General features: G+C 51.5%; 5 protein-coding genes across 5 annotated transcripts; 4 read left to right on the top strand and 1 right to left on the bottom strand.

Moving 5' to 3' along the window:
* Positions 1-460: 460 nt before the first annotated feature.
* Positions 461-2,700, top strand: Aspvir_007640 (putative phosphoinositide phosphatase (Sac1); the record flags this gene model as incomplete). The annotated part of the gene is made up of 3 exons (XM_043270819.1): positions 461-668; positions 723-2,458; positions 2,524-2,700. 3 exons carry the CDS (start codon positions 461-463, stop codon positions 2,698-2,700), a joined length of 2,121 nt encoding a protein of 706 aa, XP_043126754.1.
* Positions 2,701-3,295: 595 nt separating this feature from the next.
* Positions 3,296-5,022, top strand: Aspvir_007639 (tetrahydrofolate synthase; the record flags this gene model as incomplete). Its single annotated transcript, XM_043270818.1, has 3 exons — positions 3,296-3,313; positions 3,388-3,519; positions 3,616-5,022. The coding sequence occupies 3 exons, from the start codon at positions 3,296-3,298 to the stop codon at positions 5,020-5,022; spliced, it is 1,557 nt and encodes a 518-aa protein (XP_043126753.1).
* Positions 5,023-5,654: 632 nt separating this feature from the next.
* Positions 5,655-7,300, top strand: Aspvir_007638 (glycylpeptide N-tetradecanoyltransferase swoF; the record flags this gene model as incomplete). The annotated part of the gene is made up of 3 exons (XM_043270817.1): positions 5,655-6,166; positions 6,252-7,035; positions 7,103-7,300. 3 exons carry the CDS (start codon positions 5,655-5,657, stop codon positions 7,298-7,300), a joined length of 1,494 nt encoding a protein of 497 aa, XP_043126752.1.
* Positions 7,301-7,904: 604 nt separating this feature from the next.
* On the top strand, positions 7,905-9,946 carry Aspvir_007637 (restriction of telomere capping protein 5; the record flags this gene model as incomplete). Its single annotated transcript, XM_043270816.1, has 2 exons — positions 7,905-7,953; positions 8,073-9,946. 2 exons carry the CDS (start codon positions 7,905-7,907, stop codon positions 9,944-9,946), a joined length of 1,923 nt encoding a protein of 640 aa, XP_043126751.1.
* Positions 9,947-10,242: 296 nt separating this feature from the next.
* Aspvir_007636 (uncharacterized protein) lies at positions 10,243-12,923 on the bottom strand (the record flags this gene model as incomplete). The annotated part of the gene is made up of 2 exons (XM_043270815.1): positions 10,243-12,538; positions 12,640-12,923. The coding sequence occupies 2 exons, from the start codon at positions 12,921-12,923 to the stop codon at positions 10,243-10,245; spliced, it is 2,580 nt and encodes an 859-aa protein (XP_043126750.1).
* Between the last annotated feature and the right edge of the window lie 314 nt (positions 12,924-13,237).

Below are 13,237 nucleotides of genomic sequence, written 5' to 3'. Positions count from 1 at the left end.
CCTGCGGGGCGGTGTGGCGCTCCCAGAAATGTTAAGTCTACGTAGCAGAGCAGTAATAATACAAGTTGCGACCGCAGGTTTCGCAGTAGGTAGAGAGACGCTACTAGTAAGTTACTTACCTCTCTGGCGTCTTGCCTAGGTACTCCGTACTCAGGTGGGCCTTATCATTGGAATGGACGGAGCACACGGTACCTTACTTTATCAACCACATGCTGGCGGCATTACCTAGTACTATCTAGTCCTCAACGATAGTTCCCTTTCTCGCTGGGAAAATCATCTCCAGCCTTCTTCCTTCAGTCTCTCCTTCTCTTGGTTGCTTAGTATTTTCCTTTCTAAAAGATTTACGCACTATGCGTTGATATTTGTTTCGTTCCCTTTTCCTTCGCAACCTTCTTTCCCTTTAGATTGACCAACCGATATCCTCTCGTCTCAACCCCCTCAACAGTGGGAGACATCGACAATGGCACCTTCTGTACTTCCCTTTCGGGACATCAACCTGCACGCCTCTCCCTTTCATTATGCATTCACGTCTCCCTCGTCACCTAATGCTCAGACGCTCGTTGTCGACCGTCCGACCGGCGACCTGCGACTTGCGGATGGTACCCTGTCCGGCGCGAAACGCATATCTAGCATCGCTGGTATCTTGGGTATGATCAAGCTCAAACTGGGTAGGTTAAATGGCAGCTACGTCCTATCTTCAGTTGCCATGCTGACTGTCGCAGACAAATACATTATAGTCATAACAAAGGCCCAGCCCATGGGCCGACTTCGCGGACACATGGTATACAAGGTCGCCGCCACCGAGTTCTTGCCCCTCCGCGAGCGCCCGTTGCACGATCATGATGAAGACACTTACCTGGCTCTGTTGAAAGAATTGCTCCGAGCTGGACCGATGTATTTTTCGTATGCATTGGATCTTACCAACAGCTTCCAGCGTCAATCTCAGAGTGATACCAGCCTTCCGATGTGGAAGCGCGCTGACGATCGGTTTTTCTGGAATCGCTTCATTCAATCGGACTTGATAGATTTCAGTCTTGGGGCACATGATGCGACCGGTATGCGCTACGGCCCACAACCCGGAGCTGACCCCTTCATCCTGCCGGTGATATTTGGAATGCTACGTATTACCCCGGCCAGGGTCAAGTCAACCTCATTTACATTTGCCCTTATCACTAGAAGGTCTAGGCATCGGGGTGGGACCAGATACTTCTCGCGCGGCATTGACGAGCACGGCCACGTTTCGAACTATAATGAGACAGAACAGATCGTGATCCTTAACGATGCGGCGGGAGGGCTCTCTGGGTTTGCGCCAGGACAGTCTATGACCAAGGATAAATCCGGTGGCTCGGGCCAAGATCTCCAGGTCATGTCCTTCGTGCAAACACGAGGAAGTGTCCCCGTATACTGGGCCGAGGTCAACAACCTCAAGTACACGCCGAAGCTTCAGGTTCGTGGAGTGGAGACAGCTGTTGATGCTGCACGCAAACATTTCTCGGAGCAAATCAGAATTTACGGCGAGAATTATATGGTCAACCTTGTCAACCAAAAAGGCAGGGAGGAGCGTGTGAAGAAGGCCTATGAGCAGCTGGTACGCATATTGATGTCTTCTTCGATCGAGGACACCGAGGCCGACGAGAACACTTCCGAGAAAGTCCATGTGGTAGAGCCCAGCCAGAGGCAAAAAGAACTGGACCGCCTCCATTACATTTATTTCGATTTCCACAATGAGACCAAGGGCCTGAGATGGCATCGTGCTGAGCTTCTTTTGGAACGTCTTGTCGATGGACTCACAAGAGGCGGATATTTCCGTGGTGTCGAGGATCCCGGTGTTCCTGGCGGATCGTTAGAAATTCGGTCCCTTCAGTCAAGCGTCGTCCGGACCAATTGCATGGACTGCCTTGACCGGACGAATGTGGTACAGAGTATGCTTGGGCGATGGGCTGTGTCGCGGCAGCTCATGGATGTAGGGGTCCTTCGTCCAGGCGAAGCAGCTAATGACGATCGGGAGTTTGAGAACCTGTTTCGTAACATTTGGGCTGATAATGCGGACGTTGTCTCGAAAGCCTATTCCGGCACAGGAGCTCTCAAGACGGACTTCACGCGCACCGGTCAAAGAACCCGGGCTGGAATGGTGCAGGACCTGTGTAATTCCATCACCCGCTATATCCGCAACAACTTCCTGGACGGCCCCAGACAAGATGGGTTTGATGTGTTCTTGGGCACCTATCTGCCTCCTCATTCCGCTCTTGGCAACATCCAGCTCTTCGTTGACCGCAGGCCGCTGATCATCCAGTCAATCCCTTACATCCTTGCCGGAGGCCTATTCATGATCTTTGTTTCCATTTTCACGAGGCGGTTGCCGGACTCTGCCGTCTGGCCTATTCGCATATTCGTCTTTTTCTGGATTGTTATTTCGGCCTGGTGCGCACGCTTCATCTTCGCGCATGGCATGCTCTATGTAAGTTTGATCTTTACATCATTGGTTGGCATGGTTCATTTGTCACTAACGTTCTGGTCACGTAGGTCAACTGGCCAAAACTGAATACTCCTACGGCTGGATCCGAAGGCTATCAGGATGCACTCATCAAAGCACGTTCCGACCCGATTGTTGGACAATTCCTTCCTGCGAGGAGACACCAAAGAGGTTACAGCAATGCTCGCCTGGGTTTCTTGGAAGAAGGTAAAACCAGGATTGAATGATTCGTTCCCTGTTCCCTACAAAGGTCGCCTTTTTCACTATTCATTATAATAGCGCATGTCTATTGCATATGGTCCTCTGTAGTCTACGCTAGACAGCGGTTTGCGATTTTCTTCTGTTTCAAATATTTTATTACTTCTGATTATTCCCATTCCACCATTCGATTCATGGTTCGAAGCTTCTCCTCCAGCCAGATGTATTTACATATGGGCTGCCTTGCGTGCACATTGCGCCCTAGTCCTGCTTTAGGGTCCTTCCGGTGGCCCATATGCTCTAGATAGAATTAAACGGGATCTACACTGCAGACTCATTCTTCGCCCATATCTCAAAAGAGATGATTGGGATAGATTTGACCGACCCCACGTGATGCTGTTGATAAGAAAATCCCCCGATCTCCGAGTGCCGGAGTGTCGGAGATTCGCGGTCTTGCAGTCACTACTACAAAAAAAGGATCAATCACATAATCTCCTCGTACCTCTCTGCTTCCCCCGCCTTTCAGGAGGGTTTTTTATATCCAGCTCTGATGCGAGGCTTCTCATGTTCTCCTTCCCGTTCAGAAGTAATCAGCTGCGCTTTTTGTCCTGCTCATCATCCGCAATGGCTCGAAACTATGATGTAAGTAACGCTTGCGCGGTCATTGTGCCCATGACCCTGCCCCATTGATCCAATAATGCTGATTCCAGGACTAGGCTGCCATCTCAGCGCTAAATTTGCTGCAGAGCAACTTCGCCGCCATTCAGCAGGTGAATAAAGACAGGAAGAACATGAATTTACGGTCCATTCCGGAGACCATCGAATGGCTCCGACGCATCGGGTACAAGGTGCGTTCTTCCATCTTTGATATTATATTGGCGGTTCCTTGCTCACCTAAAATACATATGGCCTGTACTGATGACCCATCTATCAAATATTTGTAGCCTTCTGATTTGGACCGACTGAATCTCGTTCACATCGCGGGCACGAAAGGCAAAGGCTCAACTTCAGCTTTTGTGTCGTCTATCCTTTCCCAATACACTGTCTCACAATCGCCCGACTTGGAAAGCTCTTGCCGAAAAATTACCAAGGTCGGGTTGTATACCTCCCCTCATTTGCGATTTGCCCGCGAACGCATCAAAATCGACAATGCCCCGCTTTCCGAGGAAAAGTTCGCTCAATACTTTTTCGAGGTATGGGACCGCTTGGAGGAGGCTGCTCGAGTGGCCGGGGAGAACCCTTCAGATCCACAGACGAAACCTCAATACTTTCGTTATTTGACACTGATGGCGTTCCATACGTATATCAGCGAAGGTGTGGATGCCGCAGTGATCGAGTGTGGAATTGGCGGGGAGTACGACTGCACAAACGTGATTGAGCGGCCTGTGGTAACTGCCATTACAAGCCTCGGGATTGACCATACCGCTTTGCTGGGAAACACAGTGGAGGAGATAGCTTGGCATAAGGGTGGAATTATCAAGCCAGGCGTGAAGGCTTTCAGTTCACCTCAACCCGCCAGTGCTGAGGAAGTACTACACAAGCGTGCGCAGGAGAAAGGAACGCAGCTGCAGATTGTGTCGCGGCACCCTGAACTCGATAGCGGCAGTGAGCTCAAGCTTGGCCTTGCCGGCGACTTTCAATATACAAACGCGTCGTTGGCCGTAGCTACTGCCGCCGAGTTCGTTGCGAGATTAGGACTTGAAGACATCCCCTCGGACTTTATGGAGAGGCCTCTACCACCCAAGTTTCGCAAGGGATTGGAATCGGCTCGATTGGGCGGCCGATGCGAGACCAGACTTGAGAAAGACATCACATGGTACATTGATGGCGGTCATACATTGGAGAGCATCAAACTGGCTGGGCAATGGTTCGCTTCCCAGATTCAGATCAATTCGTCATCGAGCGCTGCAGCTGAGAAGAAGCTGCGGCTTTTGATCTTCAACCAACAAACTCGCGACAGTAATGCTCTCGCCCAAGCCCTTCATGAAACCCTCTCAAGTGCTCTAGGGTCGGAGAGCCCATTTACCCATGCGATTTTCTGCACCAACGTGACATACAAGGACGCCGGGTACCGACCGGACCTCGTAAGCATGAACACGAACGCATCTGATGTGGAAAGGCTGCGGGTGCAAAACGGCCTCGCTGAGAAATGGAATTCAATCGACCCCAAGACGGAAGTTAAGGTCTTTGGTACTATCGAGGAAGCCGTTGACTTTGCTCGGGGGCTTGCGAGACAGGAGAGAGACCGTATAGGCCATGATGAAGCCCCTGTCATGACTTTCGTCACGGGCAGCTTACACCTGGTCGGAGGTTTCCTTGACGTTATCGAGACCAAACCTGGTCCCCAATAAGGCCACTGCCACATCTCATTACGATACTCAGGATCCGCATCTTTTCTGCCTGTCAAAAAGATTTTCAACAACGCGAAGATACCCATATGAAATTTTTTTTCTTTGATCTCATATATAATTATATTCTTCTGGCCTGAAGGCGTTCAACCTGTTTTCAACCAGACCTTCTCCTTCTAAAGCGTGCCACAGTGGCTATTCCGGCCCGTTATTTGAAAGGAACATGAACAATGCATAGTGATGTGCTGCAATCTTCTTCTCTGTAACCGAGTAACTCGAGTATTTACGGTTGTGCCATACATTCCTTTCCCGAGGTCCATTCGGAGGATAAGAGGCACATGGAGAACTAAAGTAGTCGTAGGAGGCTGTAAGACCCATAAAACGAGGTAATATTTGCCTTGAAGAGGATACGTGTCACTTGATTCGTTACCATCTGATTTTACCGCTGTGCTTGTGGTTAATCTAAATGACTCGATCTATTATTATTGTGGTCCCCCGCGAAACGTGTCCCACCCATCAGTATCTTAAGACACTGACGTGGGGCTATCGCTGAAAACCTTCCCGCAATTTCATTTTGTGGTTTCGCTCCCCCGAATTTCAACCATCCCATCCTCGCTCTCCACACGCCAGAGGTCATGTCCGACTCGAAGGATCGCAAGGGCAAGGCCCCCGAGGCCCAGTCCACCGACAAGAAGTCCAAGAATGAGAAAGACGGCACGATGAAAATAACACCTCAGATGGCAGAGTCACTGTTGGAGAACAACCCCGCTCTCAGGAACGAGATGGCCGGCATGGACAAAGAGAAGGCGGCGGAAGCAATGCGCAAAATGAACATTGCCGAACTGCTGACGGGCTTGTCGGTTTCCGGAAAGAATCAGAAGGATATGGCTTCGTACAAGTTCTGGCAGACGCAGCCTGTGCCTCGATTCGATGAGACGAGTACCGATACTGGGGGCCCCATCAAGATCATTGATCCTGAAAAGGTCTCGAAGGAACCGGATGCTCTGATTGAAGGGTTTGAATGGGCGACACTCGACCTGACGAACGAGACTGAGCTGCAGGAGTTGTGGGATTTGTTGACATATCACTACGTGGAGGATGACAATGCCATGTTCCGGTTCAGATATTCGCAGTCGTTCCTACACTGGTGGGTGCATAACGTGGCCGAGGGATCTATTCCTACCGGCGTGTAAGGATGTGGATTATTTGAGCACTGACAATTTTGACTGTAGGGCTCTTATGTCGCCTGGCTGGAAAAAGGAATGGCACGTCGGTGTCCGCGCTACCAAGTCGCGCAAACTGGTGGCGTCCATTTGCGGTGTCCCGACAGAGATCAGCGTGCGCAATCAGAAGCTCAAGGTCGTTGAGATCAATTTCCTGTGCATCCACAAGAAGCTCCGCTCGAAGCGCTTGACACCCGTGCTTATCAAAGAAATTACCCGTCGTTGCTACCTCAATGGCATTTACCAAGCCATCTACACTGCGGGTGTGGTGCTCCCCACTCCTGTCAGCTCATGCCGCTACTACCACCGCCCCTTGGACTGGTTGAAGCTTTACGAAGTCGGCTTCTCACCTCTCCCTGCCGGATCCACCAAGGCGCGCCAGATCACCAAGAATCACCTTCCCAGCACTACCTCCACCCCCGGTCTTCGCCCCATGGAACCCAAAGACATTGACGCGGTGCATGATCTTTTGCAGCGATACTCGTCGAGGTTTGCGCTGAACCAGGCCTTTACACGGGAGGAAGTCGACCATTGGCTCGTGCACAAGCCGGAGACAGTGAAAGACCAGGTTGTCTGGGCATACGTGGCAGAGGACCCCGAAACGCACAGGATCACCGACTTCTTCTCTTTCTACAACCTCGAATCCACTGTCATTCAAAACCCCAAGCACGACAATGTGCGTGCTGCTTACCTGTACTACTATGCAACCGAAACAGCCTTCACCAATGACATGAAGGCTCTCAAAGAGCGTCTGCTGATGCTGATGAATGACGCGCTGATCCTAGCAAAGAAGGTAACTTAAGGAGTCCACTGCCGTTTCTCCCGGTTCGACTTGCCGAAGCTGACACTATCTTTGATAGGCACACTTTGATGTTTTCAACGCACTCACACTTCACGATAACCCTCTGTTCCTCGAGCAACTCAAATTTGGAGCGGGTGATGGCCAGCTTCACTTCTACCTCTACAACTATCGCACCGCCCCTGTTCCTGGAGGAGTTAACGAAAAGAACCTGCCGGATGAGAAGCGAATGGGAGGTGTTGGCATTGTTATGCTGTAGAATCCTTCTCACGGCCTGGATCATGCCTCGTTGATGGTCGCATCCTATACCTAATTCTCGCTGTGAATTGAATTTGACTGTGGAACATATTACTAAAATTGCTTCTCGTGGTTATGCTATCTTTAATCATACCTGTGAGTAAATGATGCTGGAATGTAGAATCTCCTTTGCATGGCAACGGTGATGCCTGGGGCAGCGACCTGTCATGTAGTGGAGTGCCCCAGGCGCCAAGGCAGCCGCATTATTACCGTTTCCGTGACGTCTTCATCACATGGAAGGTCCAGACTCTCTGTTGCTTTCTTTGCATCAACACAGCTTATTGTCCATCCACCCGATTAGTCCGGTGGAATCTGTCTGGTTCTCCAGATATGGATAACTATGAATAATCTTGTCTTGGCCATCGCATCTGCGGCCTGAAGCTGATTGGCATCGTAAACTCCCATTCCTCTTTAATACTCCGCATTCCGCCACGTCCAGCGACCATTCTATCACTTCTCGACTCGTCGATGAGGTTCGAATCGATAGAGCGAGTGTATGCGCTGAGATCTGCATTGAAGGCCGCTAGATTGTGAGATATATCTTTTGTTCTCTGTGCCTGTTCAAAATGGGCGTCGGCCAGTCGACCGAACATCTGGGCCACACAGGCACCCCAGGTTAGTATTGACCATCACAGTCTTCCCCACAGCACCGGCTCCTAGCAACATACACTTCCTTCACACAATTGGCACGAGAACAATGGCAGGCCTGTGAAGCCAATCTAATGCGAAAACAGAACACTTGAGCCTTGTGCTGGCTGAGCGCTTCGCGACCAAATGTTTCACTCCGCTGGAGCTCACTCACTTCAAAGATAACTTCTTTTCTCGCGCAATAGATCAAGGGGGCCTGAAGTACTGGAACGAGAAGATCCTTTCAGATTTCCTTGGTATTCCAGACAGTAGCGATTCCCATTGTCCGCTTGATGCTGGACCGGTGATATTTCGGATGGTTTCGTACTTGGGCGCATTTCCCTTTCAGAATACATTGGCTCCGAGTGTTCTGACCTTCGAGGCCATGGTAAAAGTTGCAGTCTTGCTAACGGAACGGTATGGGAAAGTTCTACGACGAGCGCGCAAGGACCGCATCAAGCTTTTGTTCGGAAGTCTCGCTGATGTTGGGAGGCGTGATATCGCTGCGTCTCCAGGCAAGGAGGACTTACGTAAGGAGGCAGATGAGTCTTCCGCTGCCAAATCGCATGTAACAGGCTTCGGGGTTGATGCGCCTGCCAACGATGACTACGAGGATGAGGATGAGGATGATGATGATCTCGCCCTGGCGGCCTTAGAATCGTTGGATGCTATTGACGTGTTCAAGCACGACTCTCGCATCGATAAGAAGGTCTATGAAGCTCGAATATCCGTCGCTACATTCCGTCGTCTTCTGATACTCTTGATTGTCATTGCACCTTTGAAGCCTTTGGAGCCAGTGACGACGTATACCTCAGACCTGAACGAGGCCCGAATGGAGAGCGTTCGAAAAGAGGCCGATACCATTTTGGCTGCCTTCAATATTGAAGACTCCGATGGTGGTATCAGTTACCGATCATTTGCAAACATTACTTCGACCGCTTTACCATATCTCTTCGATCCATTGACGCCCCTTTTCGAACATCTTCTGTTCAGCAAGAACCTGGACATGACCAAAAAGAGTGGATCTGACGCAACAGTAACGGACACGATTGAAAAGCCATCAGATAATGCACCATTCTCTCCGTCGACAACTATGCTTCCCGGCAGTTTTGAATCGACTATCCTCAAGTCGAGTGTTTTATCTCATCTTTCGTTCTTCCTCCCTCCTACCTCGAACGTCAATCTGCTTCGGGGCAACATGCGCCTGCATCCTGTTTTCTCAACAGCTGCGCACGGTTCATCATTAACCTCTTTCTCTCACAACGTTCTCACATGGCACGCTGGCACACTACTCCTCCTCGAGGGTGCTGTATCTGAATCATCCGAACATGGAGAGGGCATGGTTACGCTGGGAGCGTACCTTCCGCAGCCCTGGAAATCTGCACCATTGTCTCATTCTTCAACGAAGCCTTCCGACTCTTCAGCCTTGCCCTGTCTCTTTGAACTTTCGCCAAAGCACCAGCTCTTGCAAGGGAATTTTTCACCCTCCGTGCAAAAGCCCAACGCCCCCGTAGCATACTTCTCCAACAGTACGGGCATAGCGGTTGGATGCCAGATTCCACCTCCATCTCGAAGCCAACAGCTGAAACCTACGCCTCTTGGTGCAGGCAGCTTAACCATTGATGCGAGTCTCGAATCTGCAACTTTCTATGTCTCGTCCATCGGCCACAATGGCGTTTTCCTACCCCCAACTACTACGTCACTGTCGGAACAAACTGTTAGAAAGCAGATAGACATCTACACCCTGGAAATATGGGGATTGGTCCCTGAGCCTTCGGACGCATCCTCATCAGAGCCGAGGCAAAGTACGGTCGAGTTGCAGCGAGCAAAGTGGGAATTTGAAGCTCGTGAGGCTGAACGGAGACGAAACCTAAATCTGAAAGCCGGAGCCGGGGATTCTGCAATGGAGGGCGCGAGATGGCTTCTGGAGACTGCTGGGTTGATTGGTGATAGGCCTGGGCAAAGGGGTGGAAGTATTTGATACCTAGTTTCATGCCACTGATTTTTTTGTGCCTCAAATCACTTCACCATGTTTCTATCGGGTTGCAGGCAACGAATGGCATACGGACACAGAGACACGCCCAGGTTTGATTTTGTCGGCATCATCCATGATCTGTACCGAGTCGTTTGTTTGGACAGTCCACTTGAAGAGAGTTCCCATGCTATGGACAAAGCACTGATTCTGTCTTTCATGAATTCTGGCGCTACAGAGGTACGACAAACAGGATATATAATACATGACTTATGCGAGCTGAATACTCGCCACAAACCTCCATTTCATACTCTAAGAGGCGTCAGACCAGTTGGGGCCCCATAAAAGTCCTTCAACTCCTCCTCTTCGTCTTCTTCCTCGACAGGCCCATTGATGTTCTCGATTTCCGATTCCTCGTCCGCAGCGTTGTTCTTTAGGAACCGACTGCGCGCGCCTGAATTTGCGGCAGGAGCCGGAGTTCCACTTTTTCTCGTGTCTTCGGGCTCGTGTTCATCCTTGTTCTCGCGCGGTAGACGTAAGGCGAGAAATCCCTCGGGGGCACGTTCTGCACGGTCCATAACTTCATTCATGTACTTGCGCACCTCGTCTGGTGGCTTGACCACCCGTGCCAGAGGCTCTAGGAACTTCGGGTTGGCGCTGTAGATACGAATCGTGATGGGCTGGTAGTACTCCTTAAGATTCGACTTGTTTGCATCTTCCTTTGACTCCTTGGATTTGTTGGAGTCTGGTTTGCTGGGAGTTTCGGCCTGAGCCTTCTGATTGCCTTTATCGTCTGACCCTTTGGCAGAGTCAGTAGCGCTCGTAGCGGAATCCTGATTGCTAGAAGATTGGGCCTTGTCCTTCTCCTTAGCGGCCTCATCGGACTTGTCATTCTCTTTCTTGTCTTTCTCTTTGCCCTCCCCGCCTTCCGCTGCCTTGTCTTTGTTCTTGTCCGCTTTCTTCGACTTGGAGGTGGACTTGCCCTTGGCTCGGGATGTGGTCGTCACGGAAGCATCTTCTATGGGGAACGGTGTGTTGGGGTCCACCTTACGAATGAGTAAGAAGGACGCTAGAACTGTGTTTCCTCCAGGAAGCCATTCTAAAATAGAGTACTCCGGAAACAAATACCGGTCTCCTGAACCTGCGTGGCCCGAAGTGCTGCTTCCGTAGGGCGTCAATGGTGAGGTAAACTCAAAGACAACCGACTTGTAGCCCACCCTAGGAGGAGGCGGGGGAGGAGCGGGACGATAGTAGGACGGAGACCCGTGTTGCGGTGGACGTGACTGGATTGAAGGAGACTGGCCTTGGAATGGCGGATACTGCGCACCTGGACGCGGTGCTGGAGTGTGATTCGGAGGGGGCTGGGTCATTTGTCGTACTGCAGGACTCGAGTTTGGCTGATGAGGAGTAGAAGCTGCGCCTGGAGCGGGTGGCGGGACTACCGCGATACTAGGACTAGATACTCCACCAGGGGGCGGTCGAGTTGTCGCAGTCGTTCCCGGCTCCTGTTTGACCTGAGGAGCAGCATTGGACTTCTGAGCAGCGGGCGTTTGAGGTTGCTTGGTTGGCGTTTGGCTGGAATTCTGTACTGCAGACTTCATCGCTGGCGAGGGCTTGGGAATTTGAACTTCCACTCTTGGCATCGGCTGCGCCTGCGGCTGCGGTTTAGCTTGTGATTGTGATTGCGGCCGATGTTGGGGGTTCGAGCCTGGCTGGGCCTGCGACGGGCCATGCTGTTGACTCGGCTGCTCTGACTGCGATTGCTGGGAGTTCTGCAGCGGTGAAGGCTGAGGTTGTCGCTGTAGAACTCCTTGCTGTGCAAGTTGCGGCGTGTGGCGCGGTGTCTGCGATGGAGCACTGCCTGGAGCTTGCCCTTGTTGCTGTTGTTGCTGTCGCTGTTGCTGCTGCTCTCTCGCACGAATGATCGCATTCAGTTCATCAATATGAGCCTGAAACGCTCGGAGCTGTTCCTGAGATGCTTTGCTGCTAGCAACCACTCTCATCAGTGCCTTGAGATCGGGGTCTGAAGCAGCTCGGGTTGCAAGCATCTGAATGACCGGGTCCGGACTGGGCTTTGGAGGTTGAGGGGGCTGTGCATGTTGAGATGCTGGCGGGCGCTGGGCCGACTGAGGGGTATAGGGGGGACGAGGAGCATTGTGAGGAGATGGATGACTGGGTGTTCGGGCGGGATGTGGAGGCGGATGTTGGCTGCCCTGGGGGTAACCCGGTTGTGGTGAAGCCGAGTGGGCGGGCGAGTAATGAGCAGGCTGGCGTGACTGCTGAGATGGTGGCGGATGAGGATAGGAATGGTACTGCTGGAAGTTGTTGGGATGGCCATAGTGAACCATCGGCCGCTGGGGGGGAGTGTATTGAATCGATGGCGGCGCGTTAGGATCTTTGACGGTGTACAGCATAGCATCGAAAAGGTGAGGCCCAATGGCGATGCTGCAAGGTCCAACTTTCAGCATGGACTCTTTGGGAGGGTTTTTGCCTTCAATCTGCTCTCTTTTGGACTTCTTGGGTTTGGTGTAGTATCGCTCTAGAATGCCGTCGCTGAGCCATTTCTTCTTCGATCGTTCCAGAGAGGCGAGAAGGACAGCACTGTGGGAGACAAAGGAACCGCGTCAGTTCACGTACGTACTCAAATAGATGCAAGAACAAAGCGAAGGGCATTGCACTCAATGAAACCCGGAAGAACGCACCTCTCAGCGATTGACTGATACTCTTTGGATGAAAGGTCGGCGGGCTGCGGCACGGACAGCGTGGGGAGAGGCTCTCCATCCTTGATCTTCGTCGGCAGGGGCTTCTCGATGACCTCCGGTTCAGGTGGAGGAGGTTGAGGAGTGGGAGCAACACTCGGTGTTGAGCCTTTCTTCCTAGAAGACGAGCCCTGTTGAGCCTGAGATTGAGGTGCGGCTTCAGATTGACGTCTTTTCGCGGAGGGCTCGCGACGGTCGCGGGTGGAGAGTTTGCGTTTCTCAGCCATGCTGAGCGATCACACACGGGGCAGTCGATGGGAAAACCTTGCTAGAGGAGATCAAAAGCATCTCCAACGGTTCTGTGAGCGACTGGAGGGCAAGAGACGAAAGAAGCGAGGGTGAGTTGCGGAGAAGAAAAAGAAACGCGGAGAATTCACAAGCGATGAAATCACGCCGCTTTCTAGGATTAATATTAGCTATGTTGGATGTCACTCCATCATTCTGTGACTGAGTCTTTCTCGATTACTACAGCTGCTTCCAACTGACACTCAGATCCGAATATGATCATCTATCTGTCCTGATGGTTTTTTTGATAATATTC

Source organism: Aspergillus viridinutans, assembly GCF_018404265.1.
Source record: "Aspergillus viridinutans IFM 47045 DNA, scaffold_5, whole genome shotgun sequence".
Taxonomy (NCBI): Eukaryota; Fungi; Ascomycota; class Eurotiomycetes; order Eurotiales; family Aspergillaceae; genus Aspergillus; species Aspergillus viridinutans.
The sequence above is the reverse complement of the archived record's forward strand: the minus strand, read 5'-3'. Positions and strand labels throughout refer to the sequence as shown.